The 17,400-nt window shown below is 54.8% G+C and overlaps 6 protein-coding genes across 6 annotated transcripts; 2 read left to right on the top strand and 4 right to left on the bottom strand.

Annotated features, from left to right (window-relative positions):
• Window positions 1–658: 658 nt before the first annotated feature.
• On the bottom strand, window positions 659–3,225 carry F5144DRAFT_613848 (uncharacterized protein). Its single transcript, XM_066791756.1, has 2 exons — window positions 1,884–3,225; window positions 659–1,812 (listed from the first exon to the last, which is right to left on the bottom strand). The coding sequence occupies exons 1-2, from the start codon at window positions 3,050–3,052 to the stop codon at window positions 999–1,001; spliced, it is 1,983 nt and encodes a 660-aa protein (XP_066641502.1). The 5' UTR covers window positions 3,053–3,225; the 3' UTR covers window positions 659–998.
• Window positions 3,226–7,075: 3,850 nt separating this feature from the next.
• On the bottom strand, window positions 7,076–8,196 carry F5144DRAFT_549462 (uncharacterized protein; the record flags this gene model as incomplete). The annotated part of the gene is made up of 4 exons (XM_066787581.1): window positions 7,076–7,534; window positions 7,627–7,911; window positions 7,976–8,099; window positions 8,162–8,196. 4 exons carry the CDS (start codon window positions 8,194–8,196, stop codon window positions 7,076–7,078), a joined length of 903 nt encoding a protein of 300 aa, XP_066641501.1.
• Window positions 8,197–8,552: 356 nt separating this feature from the next.
• Window positions 8,553–10,734, top strand: F5144DRAFT_515171 (uncharacterized protein). The gene is made up of 4 exons (XM_066786602.1): window positions 8,553–8,959; window positions 9,082–9,590; window positions 9,651–9,785; window positions 9,843–10,734. Exons 1-4 carry the CDS (start codon window positions 8,899–8,901, stop codon window positions 10,650–10,652), a joined length of 1,515 nt encoding a protein of 504 aa, XP_066641500.1. The 5' UTR covers window positions 8,553–8,898; the 3' UTR covers window positions 10,653–10,734.
• A 332-nt stretch (window positions 10,735–11,066) lies between these two features.
• On the top strand, window positions 11,067–12,653 carry F5144DRAFT_296765 (kinase-like domain-containing protein). The gene is made up of 2 exons (XM_066783847.1): window positions 11,067–11,631; window positions 11,700–12,653. Exons 1-2 carry the CDS (start codon window positions 11,168–11,170, stop codon window positions 12,484–12,486), a joined length of 1,251 nt encoding a protein of 416 aa, XP_066641499.1. The 5' UTR covers window positions 11,067–11,167; the 3' UTR covers window positions 12,487–12,653.
• Window positions 12,654–12,820: 167 nt separating this feature from the next.
• On the bottom strand, window positions 12,821–13,147 carry F5144DRAFT_492211 (uncharacterized protein; the record flags this gene model as incomplete). Its single annotated transcript, XM_066785905.1, has 1 exon — window positions 12,821–13,147. One exon carries the CDS (start codon window positions 13,145–13,147, stop codon window positions 12,821–12,823), a length of 327 nt encoding a protein of 108 aa, XP_066641498.1.
• A 938-nt stretch (window positions 13,148–14,085) lies between these two features.
• F5144DRAFT_493879 (uncharacterized protein) lies at window positions 14,086–16,878 on the bottom strand (the record flags this gene model as incomplete). The annotated part of the gene is made up of 5 exons (XM_066786005.1): window positions 14,086–14,916; window positions 14,965–15,184; window positions 15,281–15,852; window positions 15,907–16,131; window positions 16,216–16,878. 5 exons carry the CDS (start codon window positions 16,876–16,878, stop codon window positions 14,086–14,088), a joined length of 2,511 nt encoding a protein of 836 aa, XP_066641497.1.
• Window positions 16,879–17,400: the final 522 nt, after the last annotated feature.

Below are 17,400 nucleotides of genomic sequence, written 5' to 3'. Positions count from 1 at the left end.
CTCGGACCAGACATACACAACGGGATGGTTTTGGTGCTCTTGGCCAAGAGCCAACCACAAACAGCGAACAGTGCGGCAGTGTGGCTCGTTTGTGGGATTCCAATTCGCTAACACTCAGGGCCGTATCATTTTGCTGTCGAAAAATTTCGTACCACTCTCCTTTTGGATACCCCTGAAACCAATCGGGAGCGGCAAGTGTTTTGTTACACAGAGGATTAAGGGGTTGTAAATTACACAGTATGTACTTTGGCTCTCAGGGTGTTGTTGGCCGGGTAACAACAGGACGACTCCATATTTGCCCCTGACAGCATCCCTGGCCAAAACGAGCAGAAGTTGAAGGGGGGGGGGGGCCAAAAAAAGAAGAAGAAGAGGTAAAGAAATTTCGAGCAAAGTGAATTGAATAAAAGAAACCGAGTCAAATCAAAAGTTAACTTTGGAATTCTGAATGGTTTTCTTCTCGTCCCTCCCGTCCAAGATTTCGGCGGCACTTAAACTCGGAGTTCAGTTTCTTGTGGCCAGAGAGTGCGTAGGGAACTCGTACGGAGGATCGGAACCCACTCGCACTCGTGAACTCGTATACCTACTTATACCCACGGCCCTGGTGTCTACAAAACAGTTAGCTAAGAGAGGTACCTAGGCAGCTAGGTAAGCAGAGCCATCGTATCCGAAGACGGAGCCCAAGACAGTAGACGAACAAAGCCATCAAACTCAGGGCCAGAAACAACCAGAGGCTAGTAAGTCGATGGTCGAAGGCTGTCAACACTAGTGTAAGAGGTCGTCGGCCGGGTTGGGGGGGCAGATGGCGGTTTGATGAATTAGTAGGTAGTGGCTAGATGGATGCACTGGTGGCTTCGCCTTCACACTTCCTGGAGCTCACGACATACGCTGTAGCCGTGCCACAGTAACCGGTCTTTTCAAAGTTCAATTCCTAACCTCTCTTCCAACATGCATTCCACCTAACAGATACGCAACAAGCAACCGATCAAACCCCTTTCCCTCTACGCGCCCTTGGTCACCCCCGCCGCAACCGCCGCCACCGCCGTCACCGCCGCCAACCCACCCCTAGACTTGATCCTAGTCTGGTTCTTGGACGCCCTCATCGCCTCCTCATACAGCTGCTCGTAGGGCACCTGGGCGCGCGTGGGCATGACAATCTTGCCGCCCTCGGCGGCCTTGACCCTCGCCTCCGCCTCCGCGACCACCTCCCTACGCGTCCTCAGCGCAGCCTCATAATTCCTGGCCGTCGCCGCGTCTTTCTTGGCCTTGGCGTCGGCCAACTGCTCCTTCAACTGGTTCATGATCTTGGCGTTCCGCTGCAGCAGGATCTTGTCCTTGAACGCGGCGACGTCGACCGTGGCGGGCACGGTCTTGTGCTTGATGCTGGCGCGCGGGATCTTCTCCTCGGCCTTGGCCGACGTGGCCATCAGGCTGCCGAGCAGGAAGGTCTCGATGACGCTGGCAAGCTGGTCCGGGTTGATGCCGCCCAGGTTCTCCGGGTTGAGCTCGCCCGGCTTGTCGGCCGCCTTGCCGAAGACGCGGTGCGGGTGGCCCGAGATCGCGGGCCGGTTGTAGTCGGGCAGGTGGCCCTCGTGGCCGAGGATGCCCATGGCGCGCATGAAGTCGTCGCCGACGGCGCCGACGGCCGCGCAGCCGTCGTAGGCGATGACCTTGATCTTGGGCGCGGCGTCGGCGAAGGAGAGGTCCGTCCCTTGGAGCTCCTTAAACTCCTTCGACGTTTTGGCGTACCCGAGCCGCGTGTTCAGGTACCAGTCGGTGTTGAGGAAGTCCATGAAGGGCCAGTTGAAGGGGTCCCTGCGGAAAGGTTGGGTTAGTACGCGCGAGTCTTGGAAATATGACGCTGACGGAGGACAGGGGCTGCATACCAGTAGAACTTGAATTCCTGACGCATCCACAGCCACTCGAGGTGGGCGCCGATCGGGCCGTACTTGAAGAGCTGCTTCATGAAGGTCCCTGGGAGGCGGGCGGCTTTGGCGGCCTCACGGGACCAGGCGTCGGAAGGAAGCTTGTGGGCCGCGATGTGGTTGGTGTAGTTAGCCGCCTGCGAAGGATGGAACTTGTTGTTCGCCATGTCTTTCACCGGCGCCAAGGAAACCTTCACCTGAGGCGGGCTGTTGCCGCGAGCAGCCACCTTGCCCTTCTGCCGGGGATCTCCCGACTGCGTCGCCTGCTGCACGTTGACTTCGTAGCCTCCCTGGGAGACAAACTTGCTGAAGTTATTGGCCTTGAAGTCCGCGGTCTTGTCCTGCTTGTCAAAGAACTCCCCGATGTCTTGGAGAGTTGAGAGCATGAGAGCGGTGACGTTGGGCTTGGTCCTGAGAACCTGCGGGATAAGTACGGCTCCGGTAACAAAGGGCTCCTCGTTCCATGGCGCCTTGTCGAAGGTGGTGTTCTTAAGGCCGTAAAAGAGGTCGGCGCCGTGGCTGTTTGCGTCTTCGACACCGCTGGTGCCCACCGCGACGGGAATATGCCCCAGATTAACGAGGTGAAGGACGGTCCGCAGAAATCTGGCGCGCTTCGCGGCCGGCTGGTGGTTGGCAACAAAACCGACGAGCTCGATGACACCCATACGATGCATTTCGGCGAGGAAGATGACGGCCAAGAGGTCGTCATAGTCCTGCTCAACATCCGTGAAAACAAAGACGCGGGGTTTGTCCTCTGGCTTGCGGGTCTCGAGCATCTTGACGAGCTTCAGGTAGGTCTGGCGGTGCGTGCGGTGCGCCTCAACATCCTCCTTGAAAGGAATGAACGGGCGTTTCGGTGTGCCATTGCCACTGGCTTTGGAGGTGGTTGTTGCGTTTGTTGCGTTTGTTGCGTTGGCCCGTACCGGCAGCTTCCGGGCCCCGGTCGACTGTCCGCCGCCTTGGGCCGCTGAGGCGTTGCGGGTATTCGTGGCGGTAGAGGAGTTGGCAGGAGTGGAAACTGGTCTAGCAGCCGACTGCCTTGATGCACGCTGTTGGTTAGAAGCGGCAGAGGTATTGGTCTGGCGAGTAGTCTTGTTGGCCTGTCCCGTGCCGGTCCCAGAGGAAGACATGGTGGAATTGCTGAGGTTGGAAAGTTTGGATGGAAGCTGGCTGATACGAGTTGGTGTCCGGCACCGATATACAAACGCAGCAGAAAGGCTGTTAGAAGATGGAGAAGATGAGGTGAGAATGAGTTGGTTTGTCTGGCAATGGGAGTCAAAGCAATCGTATTAAATGCTACGATGCCCGGAGCACTGGTTAGGGTGGTCTCAACTGGCAGACCTTACGGCCAGGAAACTGCCTCATGATGATCCAGGCAATGGCCTCATGATGATTCAGGCAACTCCTCATGGTGATCCAGGCAGTGGCGAGGCACTCAACGGAAGAGAAACAGGCCAACAACAAGGACTAGCGAGGTCGAAGGAGGCCCTCATGGGACTTGTGAAACCGTTGGAGGAACGGGGAGACGGTAGCGATGGTATGATTTGTAGGACCGGTATGGCCATTCTGATCCGTGGGGCCATCCAGGCCGACGTGGCCAAGGAACATATGCATCCTAAGCAAGTGATCAAGGGGTGTAACGCGGAAGTACTACTAGGCAAGGCAGGAAATCGTGGGATACGCCCTTGGATGTGGGAAAATAGTGGTTCGCGTGTGAAGCATGCCTGGGGTTCGAATAGTGGCTGCATGAGACGAAACTCTGGCCGATGACGAACCGGCCCGGCCTTTGGTGGCTGGTTTAGGGACAACGGGTCGCTTGCTTTGGCCAAAGAGCAGGCATACCCTTACTTTGGCGTCAGGGACTAAGCGAAGTCATGATTTATGAAACTGGTGGGGACAGCTAGAAGCACACAAGAACTTGAAAGTTAGCTGGGCGTCCAATTTGTTCCAGAAGTTCCAAATGTGGAACTACACAAAGCCGGAAGGGAGCGGCACAGCAACCTGGAGAGCGCCATCTTTTGCCTGATGCAGCCGTGGCGCATACCATGACATGTACCCCTATTAGGTGCCTGCACATGGTTTTGCCAGACCAGTTTCGTTTCAAAACTTAAAGGTTGGCAAATCAAAATCGGAGGGCGGCGCAGCGTATTTCGACGGCATCCATGATTTCGCGGACTGGCAGATTTTCCTTTCCAGTGCATGTAGGCAGAGCTTGTTTGGGTGCTGACACACTTGAATTCCATTGCGAAATCATGAAATGCTGACAGGGCACCTAATCACGCCAAGATCAACAGCCACGAAGGAGCGGCGACGCTGCCTTCGCCTGTCTTTGCGATTATTCAGATCGCGTTTCCATCGGACCCGCTGGTACGCGAGAAACGCTGTGGGGGCCAACAACCACACGCTGGTACATACAACGCACTTCCAGTCCTTTGAAACTAAGACATTTTTGGCGGCCGCGGTTAACCAGCTCTCATAGAAATATACAAGGCCTTACCCGAATGGCACTGCCTGCACCCAACACATGGCTAGGATGGCATGATGAAGTGAACTTGAGCAAACCGGCTGCCGGTCTTCTTTACCCCGGAATGGCTACTCATGGCCAAATGGGACTGTCCTACCGTGGCGTGGCGTGGTATGGCGCATGATAATTGATCTGACACGGCCCAACCAGGCCAGAAGCAGCCGCGGGTCAAACCGTCAAACCAAACGTACAGCCAAAGTACCAACCAACGGCATGGCAAGGGACTGGACAAAAGGGCGAGGCCAGCTTGAACTAAGAATAGCACATGCATGCTATTAAATATTCCCCATGCCAACCCGAGGAATCTCTCGCCATTATATTTCAAGATCAACTCACAACTCAAGAAACCGATTATCCGGACTCGAGGCTGGGGCTCCTGGCACGGGGAGAAAGTTGCACTCAACACCAGACCCCCCATTGCATGGTGGGCACTTGTGGCATTCTGCCATGCGCCAAGACGGCGCTTCCGCAAGCCAAGAAAGCCACCTCGGCCCCGAGATGCTTTGCGCGGGAGACGCGTGCTGCCCGGGCCATGGGTTCGGGCCGCATGGGAGTTAATTAAGTGGCTTGCTTGGCCGCCTCCAACTGCATGTATCATATGTATGGCACATCTGCCAAAAAATGTGCAGTTCCCTGGTTGTGTCCAATCAACCGCTGGATAATCATCCTTTTATAGGCCACCGCCGTCCCGGTGCAGCACATCCGCGGCCGGCCCGACCTCGCGGTTGAGGACGTAACGTTCGGCATGCCATGTAGAATAACTTCGAAATTTTTGCCCTTCCGCACCAACCAGAGTGTTGGTTGTGATGGCGGAATTGCTGAACAAGATCTTGTTGGCGGCCACGGCGCGGCCACCCAGCGTTTTGAACCGCCGCATTCACAGGTTGTGTTGGCCGGTCAAGATCGATACATGTATGGAACGACGGCAAGTGCCTCAGGGCTCAACCGGTCGCTTGACGTCCTTCAGGAAGGCGCGTCCCCGCCAGCAATACCTCTTTGGGCGACACCTACGCACACTGTTGCAGGGGAATCCACATAGTCCAAACCCGGCGTTGGGCTCTGTGACGTCAAAGCGAATACGCGCCTCCCCGGCGATGCCGCGCATAATATCGCGTGAACGGATGACGTTGGTATGTGCCGCTTTGAAGGTCCCCTCGACGCGGGCCTCGAATCTCACACAGGAACCGTCAACCGCGCGGCACAGGACGTTTTGTGCGATGGTTTGCCTTTTTCCGTCAGCCATGTTTCAGCTTTTTCAGAGTGAAGTGAGCGTTCATCATGTGACTGAGCCGAGCTTGTGTGATGTGGCTGAGGGGCGGGGCACAGGGCGGTGCGGCCTCACTCCGAGGCGGTGGTCCGAAGACCGATTCCCGAGTTCGCGAACCCGGGAAATCCGACGTGCGGCACTTTTATGTCCGTGTGGCTCTCGCGGTCATGTTCGGTTGAGTAATCACTGGATTCGTGGACGTTCAAACCGAGGCAAAGTCCTGGTCAAAAAGTTATGAACGTGGCTTCTGCTAGGTAGTCATGATGACATGGTGTTTATGTCCGAATTCTGAAATGCAATGGAGTTCGGACATGTTGTGGATCGACTGTCAGCGCTCCGGACGACTACAGGGTGGATGGAGCACTACTCCGTAGCGAACAGGTAGTACGGATCCCTGAATCTTGTAACCCCGGATTTTCATCTGAGCTGGGTTCTACTTGTAAAAGGGCCCCATCGGCTTGAACCTGAAAAGGCAAGATCTCCGAGAAGGGAAACCAATCGCAGGACTGAGGTTACCCAGCTCGATATCGCCTTATCAAATTGCTTAGCGGAAAAAACAAATGATAGAACCGTCGCGGATTAGTTCAGGAGGCACTTAGATGGCGCGAGGAAGTTGTCTCGGCAAGCAAAGGCAATGAAAAATGAATGGCAGGAACCGAGAAGGGAAGGGGAGAGCGAGCTGCAAATCAGGGCTGAGCGCTGTGTGGCCCACCGATAAGCGCTGAGGATTTTCTTATCGCCCGCATCGGATCCGCTTCACCATACCTTTTAAAGGCTGCCTGACGGTCATTAAAATCCTGTCCCTAGGCACCTATTGCCTACTTAGGTGACTTCTTACCTACGTGCTCGATTCATCAACAATTTTGGGGCTATGGTCGATCCAAGCTCTCCACTGCATGTACCCACCAAATAATGGGTCAAGTTAACTCCCATGCCCCTCAGATGCCTTACCCAACAGTAACCCAAAGGCCCAGGCCCCCATATACTGGCAGGCGAAGCCACCGTTTGACATTTAGGTACCCTTGGCGCCAACTGGCTGGCTAAGGTCAGCGCCATAGGACGCCTCATAAGCAGCCTGTTTGCGGGAATATCACGGAGAGTGCTGCCTTCAGCTCCTGAGCAGTGAGCGCGGTCACTGGTGAGGTGCAGGTCATGGATGGATTCGAGACTCAAACACGTTGAGGGGCAACACTCGTCTCGCCGTCTCGGTCTCGACAAAGACGATGCACCTCTATTCCTTAGCCCCGCTAGCAATCCTACGTACACCCACGACACCAGCACGTGGTATGTCCAGTCCACACTCATCAACCGCATGGCCAAGCCCGGCAGTCATACCCAGGTACCCGTGCAGGTAGCCGGCCCCTACCGAAACTGCTCCACCCCCAACTCCCCCTTCATCGCCATGCCCAACAACCCGCCCTCCACAATCTCCCTCTCCCTCTCCACCAAATCATCCACACTCCACTGCGCCGCCACGGCACGCCCACTCAAAAACCTCGCCTTCTCACTCGCCAGCCACACCGCCACGCCGCCCACCAGCTCGGGGGTATCCTGATTAAACCGGCGGAACGACTCGTGCGTCATGTCGGTGTCGACGAGGCCCGGGTGCAGCGACACGGCGGTGACGTGCGGGTAGCCCGCGGCGATGTGCGCGATCAGTTGCTGGCTGGCCAGCTTGCTGGTCGAGTAGCCGGCCATGAAGGGGAGGACGACCCAGGAGGCGGCGGTGGTGAGGTTGATGATGGTGGCCGGGGTGGTGGGGGTGGGCAGGGAGGTGATGAGGGATTGGGCGAGCAGGAAGGTGCCTTTGGTGTTGACTTCCTGTTGGGGGGTGGTTAGTGAGATCTTTGATGGGTAGCCCCGGCCGAAGGGGGATGGGGGTTGGGTGTAAGGGAAGCGGGGGTGCCACGCACAAAGTTGGACCACCACTCGTCGACGTCCTGCTCGTGGAAGACTCCGTTGCTGTTGCTGACGCCGGCGTTGTTGACGAGGATGTCGGCGTGGCCAAAGTTGGTCTTGACCGTGGCGAACAGGTTGGCCACAGACGAGGCGTCGGCGATGTTGGTCGCGACTGAGAGGAGTTGGACATTGGGGTTGATAGCCTTGATATCGGCCTCGACTGTGGCGAGCTTCTCGGCGTTGGTAGCTACGAGCACGATGGCTTTGGCACCAGCTTTGGCGAATGCCGGGGCGATTCCCTATCGATGAAACCATCAGTCAACCATCCATGGTGCCCAATCTATTGACTCAGGATAGAAGTACCTTGGCTCCGATGCCGCGGCTGGCACCCGTGATGATAACAACCTTGCCGGCTAGCGAAAGTTCCGGCTCTGTGGGGTCAATGGAAGGGTAGACATCTTGGTAGACGTTCTTGGTGAACTGGAGGCTGTTTGTTGTGCGTGTGTTAGTGCCGTTGCGGGTTGTGATTGGCGAGGGTTAGGGTCGTACCTTGTCACGAAGTGGTCTTTCGGGAGGTTCTCCATTGTGAGGGTGTGGAGTTTAGGACTTGATATTGAAGTGCGAAGCGTGGACGGTGTGATGCGGGTTGTTGTGCAGTCCATCTAACATCACAAGTCGAGGGAATCAGAGCTCCTTTTGTACGCATGAGAGAACAGGCTTCTATCTGACAAATTCGCTTTTTTTGATTCCGAGGGTCAAGATCGATCATTGATATGGCTTGTAAGCAAGATATGCATCTCGATCAAAGTTACCGGATTAGGAAAAAGGTGGTCCAGGTGGGGACATGGTTGGCTTCGATTTGAATGCCGCCGTTGATTGGCGAGCAAGAACGAAAGTGGACCGAACTCCTTGGGTGGAGCTGTAAACTCCAAGGCTGCAACTCGCCGAGTGGCCTTACCTGGCTCATGAAACAGACTCCAGATCGACTCGAATTGAACTCCCTTTCTCGTGCAATCGCCGTCGACTTCCGGATTTCGGCAGAACCTCACCGCCAAAACGACTCGGCTTGCTCTGATATGGATTCATGACAAATTCCCTTTGACTAATATGCCCGCTGTGTCGAACCGCGATACTGCATGTGCACAGCAGCACATGTTGTAGCATACTCCACTTTACACATTCCACTCAAGGGTCAACCCCCGATGGGCATTGGGCTCTAGATCTCGACTGCCACCAAACCCAGAAACTCATCGTTAAACCCAAGGCGATTGAAGTGCCGAATATCCATGGGTCGACTCCCATTGAGCGGGTACTGCCAGACCTGCCGAAAGAGACGAGTCAAGTGTGGTAAGTGCATGCACCAAGTACCAGTAGGCGGTCAACCGGGATAGATTGCCAGCGTCCACACTGCCCCGGTCATTAGTCACAAACGTTTTCTCATTAAGCAATAATAACGGATGTACCTGCAGACAAGGGTCGCCCCAGCTGCGGCCGTTGCATTTCTTCCGGCCACACCTGCGGCGGCTACGAGCTCCCCTTGCGCATGAAGGCGCTTGGCGTCCATGCAGGACACGACGGGACACGGCGACTGGTGAAGATACCAACGTCACAACCTTCTACCAGCCGAACGCGCTTACCACTGGTACTAGCGCCGTCTCCCAAGCTCGAATTACCCCTCCACCATGACCATCAGCATACCTCCTCGCCGTACTTTTTTGCGAAATACAGCTGGGCCCCGTTGTGGCGGCCGCTGATGCTGTCTGTCACCACGAGCGAGTTCCCCGAGGTCAATAGAGTTTGTTTCCGTGCCATAACTTATGCATACACGGGTATTAGCCGCGGGGACAGCGCCCTGACGGCCAGGGGGCGCGCCCTGTATGGCCAAGTTTTGCGCGAAGTTCAGTCTTTGCTGCTTGAGACTTCCAAACGGCGACTTGCTGAGCTTTGTTCCACGATGATACTTATGGATATGTATGAGGTAACTTTCGGCCCGGTCTCGTTTGCACCTGAATCTCACGTTGCTAAACTGTCCTCATAGTATGCCATGCACAGAATGGCGGGATCCGCGCCTCCCCATCACGTCGGTATCGCCAATATTCTACGGCACTGCGGCCCCGAAATATTTCGGGGTGAAAGGCTCCTCGTCTTGTACCGATCTTGCCGGGTTTTGCTTGTAAGTCGAGTGGCTTGGGGCGCGTTATGCACGGGGCTGCAACTGACCCGGTGTAAGATATGTCAAACTATTTGGCAGCAAAGGCGCTGCTTTCTAGAGGACGAGCCTTGGAAAACAATTCCATGGCAGCAAGTACCAAAGACCTTTGAGGATCGTCTGATGGACATCCTCGTCGATCTCCCCGGTCTAGCCGAAGCTGTGGCCGACCCACGCAAACGAGCTGCTTCCCTCGACAAGATCCAGGTATTGTCCGTGGCGCTGCAGGTTTGGCGTTGGGACTGGCACAACGTCCACTCGGGTTCCGTACGCATGGTACGGCACACCGACAATCCCTCGGAGTCTGGCAATCCGGACAAGATTCCTTTCATGGTCAACCCACAAAAGGTGCCTTTCTTGGTCAGCCTGATACGGCAAGCCCACTTGGAATTTGACTCGCCGCGGTTAGCTCTCGACATCCTATACTACAACGCTGTCCTGCTTTACCTGATGCAGCTCGAGGCCATTGCCCGCGGCCAGCCACCACAGCAACGCGAACACCTGTCGCTCGAAGATGAGAGGTACGTGCGTCTTCAAGGCGCAGCAATAATGGCTCATGACGCCAACCCGCTTCTTCTCCCGGGGAAGGCCAAGTTCCGCTGCCAGGTCGCGGCCGAGGCCTTTATGACCCTCTCTTGTACCACGCGGCTGTTGGGCACCACCACGACGGGGGAGACGGTGGTGACCCCGATGGTCATTGGCATTATCTACTGGGTGCTGCGGGAGCAGCTGCAACTGGGCGAGGACGGCTTGGCGTCGCTGCTTTCGAAACACGCATTCTTTCACGATGCGGAGAGGGTGTTTGAGGGGTTTCACGTCACCGCCCGTTGACATTCTTCATGCTTCGAACCCAGCCTCTAGTCCGAAAATACAAAACAGGGACAGTAGAGAATTTAGGCAACAAGGCAGTAGAAAAAAAAAAAAGAAAAAAAAAGAAAAAAAAAGAAAAGAAAAAAGAAAGAAAAAAGAAAGAAAAAAGAAAGAAAGAAGGAAAAGAAAGAAAGAAAAAAGAGAAAGAAAAAAAAGAAAGAAAAAAAAGAAGGGGAGGGGAAGAAGAAGAAAAAATTGATTGAAAAGAAGAAAGCGATTAAAGAGAATTCAATGTTTTGTTTCTACTGGCAGTCGAGATTTAGGAGTACATGACTCGGGAACTAAAGGTCAAAGTAAATTCGTACCCTGGCAAGCCTGGTCGGTGCTGGAAAATCATCACATGATCAACCCCTGGCTTCCGGTTTGGATACATGCTGATTAATTGGTCAATTTTCTGGAGTTTGTCGAATTTCCCTTTCGTGTCCCCGATCAACGCGAACCATTCTCACCAGCCGATTTCGCCATGATCACGAACGATGCTGCCAGCACTTCATCGCTTGGTGCGCTGGCAATGGACATGGGTAACCACCTATCTGCCCAGGATATGGCCGCCTTCACGCGACCAGATCGCGCCAAAGGAAAACATCCCGGGGGCTGATTTTACCAAGGTCGGCACCGTCGAACCCGTCGAACCCGTCGAATCCGTCGAGTCCGTTGGCCATCCTTCGCATGAATTCCCTATCATGACAGAGGATCAATACAAGCGCCTTAGGAAGAATTTCATCGAATCATTAGATTCTACTGCAATTTGCGACCTGGCTTCCAAACACAACGATGAGGGCAAGGCATGCCGCGTCGTGACGAAGACCAGTGGTAGCTTCAATGTCTGCTTCTTCGTTGAATTCGACGGGGAAGGCCCCAAATGGGTCGTGAGAGTTCCAATAGAGCCGGCCTTTGAGGATGCGTGGGCCAAGCTACAAAGCGAAGTAGCAACCATCCAGTCAGTGCTAGACTTTCCCATTCCTCAGTCGTTACCTACCTAGGTACCTGCTGCTAACATAATCCCAGATATCTCAAGCAAGAAACACGGGTCCCTGTACCTTGCATCTATGCCTACGGGCGTGATGCGACTTTGACAAAGTCAGGTACAGGGACGCAGATGTTCATCATCTCAGAGTTTGTGCAAGGCCACCCACTGAATAAAAGTGTCCTGAAATCAACGGATGATGAACATAAGGAGACGTTTTACTCCCAGCTAATAGATGTTTTGGCTGAGTTGAGGAAGCTCGAGTTTCCTGCCATGGGGTCTTTGATGCCAAATAGCGGCGGTGGTCGTCGCCCACAGGTGGGACCCGTCATCTCTATGTCCGCCACAACGCTTCGGCAACCGCATAACAAAACAATGGTAGTTGGCCCGGTGCGGAGCTCCCTTCGAGGACCATTTACCTCCGCCTTGGAATACATGAAATACCAGCTGAGCCTTGTCTCAGCCTTCCTTTTGCTCCCTGTTTCTGACCATACCATCGACGACATAAAAGAGGAGATATTCGCATTTTGCAGCATGGAACAGGCATCTCAAGGACTCTTCACTTCACGCCTAGTCGAGGAACCCTGTGTTTTGCAGCATCTAGACTTGCGAAGTGCCAACATTATTGTTGATGAAGAATTCAACATCAAGGGTATCATCGACTGGGAATTCTCCGGCACCATTCCTCGCCAACTTTTTGCCCCGCCGTCCTGGGTCACTGGGCACGATCTCGACGAGATGCACGAGGAGATGGACGCTGATTTTCGTGCCGTTTTGGATAAGAAGCGCAGAGTCCATGCTCGCTACCAGCAACTATGGGAGGAGTGATACGCAGAGCGAACGATGGCTGCAACCAACAAAGCATTCTACGTTGCCCATGTTCTACGTCGCCCAACAGACGTGGCTGACATATTCTGCGCCTTTGCTGCTCGGGAGCAGCCGGACACACCTCTCGATGAGCTGATATCCGACTTCTTCGACTGCAACCAACCACTTGCACTGGAAGCACACCGTCGAGCAGAGCAGTGCGAAAGGTACACGCAGTATCTAAAAGATAATGGGTTGCACGAGACGGAACTCGACCGGTTGTTGGCGAAATCAGAAGCCCTGAAGGCAAACATGGCGTTGACTACCTAAGTCTGAATCCGTGCTTGTCAAGGGATCAGTTATTTCCCTCCGCCACTGAATCAACATTTTGAGTTCCCAACGCCTCTTGTAGCTCCACTATCTTCCTCATCATCTGTGCCATGCTAACCTCGATCTCGTCTCGCCTGCGCTCGTACTCCTCCTTTTCTTCCTTCACGGTCTTCGCTTTTTGCTTCTTTATCCTACTTCGAGCGCTCGAGGCGCTTCCCGACATCTGATCCAGATTTGCATCATCAATTGCCTGTAGGAACTCCAACACGCTGTCCAATTCCTTCTGTTTCTCTCCTCTCTCAAAGATGGCTTCGCTAAGTCTTTTCTGAAGCTCCTCGCTTGTTTGGTCCATTTGAAAGTTGGGTGAAAAGCACAGGAGTCCCCGGGAAGCAGGTGGGATCAACCGACAATGAATCTTTCGTCTAACATCCGTTAGTTTTGCCTGGCATCGAGGACTAGGTGCTTACAACCTACGAAAGTTAGGGTCTTGAGTATATATCAAATCGTATTTATGTACCCGTCGTTGGTACCTCCTCGGTTTTGCGGGTATGTTTGGAAAGCGGGGGAGTGAAAAGGACCATCGGGCATCACTCCTCGCTTGCCCAATCAGTCGTTAGATAGTCACATTTTGTCCCGTGATGCTCGTCAGCCTGCTTCGTCATTTCCGGTTCCAGAATGCAGACACCGGGAAACTTGTGTCAGGAAGAGACAAATAAGTGATACTAGTTATCTCGTGCGGGAAGTGAAATCATCTAAATACCTGCCTACCCGTAGGTAGTGATATTTCCCGAAGGTGCCTGGTATTACACCGCAATAGGACGCCCAGCTCTTCATCTTTACAAGAATCATACATTATAACATCTAATTAATTGGTCCATTCTAAAACACATTATTACCACACCAGAAAGTGACCCTCCCAAACCAAAATCTTAAACCTCAAACCCACCACTCCTCACCCTCACCCCCACCCCCCCCTTCACCCCCTGCGCCCTCCTCCTCGCCTGCTCCGCCTCCACACTCTTCCAAAACAACTTCGTATCCCTCACCAACCTCACCCGCTCAATCTCCTCCTCCATATGCCTGACCGCGCGAACCCGCAGCTCGTTCAGCCGCCGATAGTTCCGCGCCCGCCGGCCCCCACCACCACCCACACCGCCACCCGCACCCCCACCTCCCCCGAGACTCAGCCCCAAAGCGCTGACGACGGCCTGCCACAGCAGCGCCAGGCGGGTCACCAGCCACTTGGTGGGCACGTTGATGCAGTAGAGGAGGAGGGCGAGGGAGAATTTGTCAAAGGCGAGCAGCAGCGAGAAGAAGATCACGACGAGGGAGATGCCGAAGACGTAGTAGAGTTCCTCGGCGAGCGTGCCCAGGCCGATGCGGTAGTCTTGGATGTTCATGCCGAAGATGCTGGTTATGAAGGAGAGGGGGAGCTGTGGGGGGAGGGTTAGTGGGGTGTTTGGATGTGGGTTGTTGGGAGTGGGGGGGGAGGGAGGGGAGGGAGGGGGTGCTTACGAAGATGATGCTGAGGACGGAAAACAGCATGATGGATTTGCCCTGGTTGGACTGCTCGACGCTGTTGGCCACGGCTTCCCACGCCGAGACTATCCCGGCGTAGCGGCTTTTGGTGTCGAGGAGCTCCTGTAGTCGCTTGTGGCAGTACTCGGCCGCCGTGTGGAGGTTGTCGATCTTCTTGTACTGGTCGGATAGGAACAGCTCGGACTCGTCGGCGCACTCGAGCGTCCAGTTCGCGGCGGACTTCTTGTCATCGAACGGGTCCTCGCCTTCGTCGAGGGCCTCCCGCATGCGTCTGACGTCTCGAAGGGCTGGTGTGTGTGGGAGCGTGATGTTCACGCCTAGCCCGTATTTGGGTACTAGCCTGCGGGCTACGTGGATGTGGTACTGTTCGAGAACCTCGCGTTGGATAGACTTGATCTGGCGGATGATGCCGAGGTCGCTGAGAATGTTGTCGGCTTGCTTCATGAGGCCGGCCTCGGGGTTGATGTTCATGAGGGCCTTGTGCGCCTCTGCGATCTGGGCCTTGTCTGGGGACCCGTACGCCGTCCAGATATCTTGGGCGAGAACGGCTAGTTCTTGCCGGGCGGCAAGCTCTCGTGTTGTCTTTTCTCATGTCAGCAGTCGTCATAGCAAGCCATCGTTTGTACTTACCACAAAGTTGATGGAGTCAGTGAAAATGTAGTTCATGAGTGGTTGCCGATCTTCAAAGGAAGTGTTTTCGTAGAAAGTCCGACAGCACACATCGAAGACGTTAAGGACGAGGTCGTATGGATTACCAATCTCTCGCTCTCCTTTTCTCAACTGATCTCGGACACGGGTGTGTATTCCAGAAGGATCACTTGCAAAGTACGAACCCCAGCGTTGAGGAAAACTGGTGATGATCGTGTCTGGAAAGTTAGCCCCTGAATACCTATTCATCACGGGTGGGAGGGTTCAGGGTAATCGCTTACTCTCGTCCAATACAAACACCCACAGCTGGTCTACCATTAAAAGTCGCGACACCGTGGACCACTCCGCAGTGCAGTCTGGACACTGACACCACTTACTGCACCCTTGGCGCGTCGTATCCCTGATCTTGGCCGTTGCCCGGTAGACAATCTGGTTTTGGTCAAGTTTCCTTGTGTCGCGCAAGAAGTTGGCGTACTCGTTGAACGACTGGTGGAGGGTCCGTCGTGGATGCAGAGGCGGGTTCGCGTACAGGTAATCGCCGATGAGCTGGTCATCTTCGTACGATGTCATGAGCTTGGCGATGCGGGCCGCGCCGAATAAGATGCGTCCGATGACGCCGCGACGGGTGCTCGCGCGCATTGCCATGGGCCGAAAGTGATTCATGGAGGCAGCAATGGTCTCCTGAGCCACGGCAGACAATGACGTTTCGTTGATGTGGTGGCCTCGAAGCTCATTGTGAAAGTTGTCCTCGACCCTATCATGTACTTTCAAGGCTGAGGCATTCTCCAAGGTGGCGGTTCGGGTAGCTTGCTCAATCGCTCTGGATTGACCTTCCCAGCCTTGAGCTGTTTCCCAATGGAGATAGGGTGACTAACAAAGGGGGTTGGCGGACGTAGATGTGGAAGGGGTGCGGGTAAGACTCACGAATAGACACATGGCATTCGTGTTTCCGGGCCCTCCTTTGACGACTTCGCATCCGGGGTCCATTTGCCGAGTGTGAGGGGCGTTGTGCCGGTCAAGCCCATCGCGGGAGTGGCCGCGCCAACCGACGCGACGGAGGATCTCATGGGTCTTGGGGTTGTTTTTGGCTTTCTCGAAGAGATCCCCCCTATCTGGTCTCACCTCGTTGTAATGGCGAGCGATGGCCTCCTGGTATTTGTATCGTGAATCAGCATCGGCCGCCGGAAAAGAGAGAAAGTAAAATGAAGGAAAAGCACGGGGGCATACCTCAACCCACGATGCATTGTTCGCAGGGATGTGGAACCATCGAAGCATCCCTTCCTCGCACTGCTCTGTGAGAACGCTCCTATCGCCATCCCTGGCGAGAAGATCGGCCAAGGGGGTGGTTTGATCGGGAAAGCTTCCCTGTAACTTGGGGTGAGAGTGAGGTTTTCCATCCTTAAAATAAACTGCTCCAGCCTGCAGCCCCTTGTAGGTGTGCTCTTTACCGCCCTCCCCTGAATGATGGGACCTTGCTAATACCGCCGCGATGTTGGGTGCCGATTCCGTCGAGAGCGTCTTGCCGCCGACTTGGATAGTGGGGATGTTGATCTGGCTGCTCCGGCTGCCAATATGGAGACGGGACAGGGTTTGGGCCAGGGTCCCCTCGGCTCTCCGGGGTTGGGGCTTGGACCGGAGGTCAGCCAGGTGATCGGCCAGGCGGGCAGTCCAGAACTCGCCTTCAGGACGGGAATCGATGTGGGATCGAACGCTTTGGACCCGCGAAAGCCAGTGTGTAACTTGACCGCGCACGTCTTGATTTGCGTTTTGGAGATGGTTCTCTCGCTCCTCGAACCTGAGGCAACGGGTGAAGTGCAACACATCATCGTGCGGAACCGGGAGGCATTCCGATGGCCTGGGCTTTTGCCGGCCCGACGGCTGCTGCTCCAAGCCCATGGAAGAGATATGGACGCAGAGTCCGGTGTGATTCTGCAACGTTTCCCTCCCACTAGTTGCTCGAACTTGCTGGCCTTAAAGCTCAGAGTTTCTCAATGGTCAGTTAATTTGCGAAATGGCCAAAAAGCGTATACGATCATCCCAAGACCTCCATTAACGCGGATCTGGTGATTGATGGTACCAAACCCGTTCCATCTTATGGGTCCAACATTTTCACCACGCGGAGTGCTCCACCCAACCAACTACCTGTCTCGGCGCTTGTGCCGTGAATGAGGAAGTTGGAACAATGGAAACATGCACCATCCTTGGGGGCCATATACTCCCTCGTGGCGGTTCAGGACCGGGCCCAGCGGGGTGCCACTGCATCGCCTCAGCTTTTGCGGCCGACAGACGGCCGCCTTCGCCTTAATTTATGTTCCAGAGTTATGGAAGGTCGAGGCTTTGATAAAATCTGGCTGTATCTGGCTTTCCATTGGCGTGGAAACGATGCTGCGCCAAACCATGCCGCTCGACTGCATGCTT

Source organism: Chaetomium tenue (genome assembly GCF_020726465.1).
Source record: "Chaetomium tenue strain MPI-SDFR-AT-0079 chromosome Unknown F5144scaffold_5, whole genome shotgun sequence".
In the NCBI taxonomy this organism is placed as follows: domain Eukaryota; kingdom Fungi; phylum Ascomycota; class Sordariomycetes; order Sordariales; family Chaetomiaceae; genus Chaetomium; species Chaetomium tenue.
This window is presented reverse-complemented; position numbering and strand designations above follow the sequence as displayed.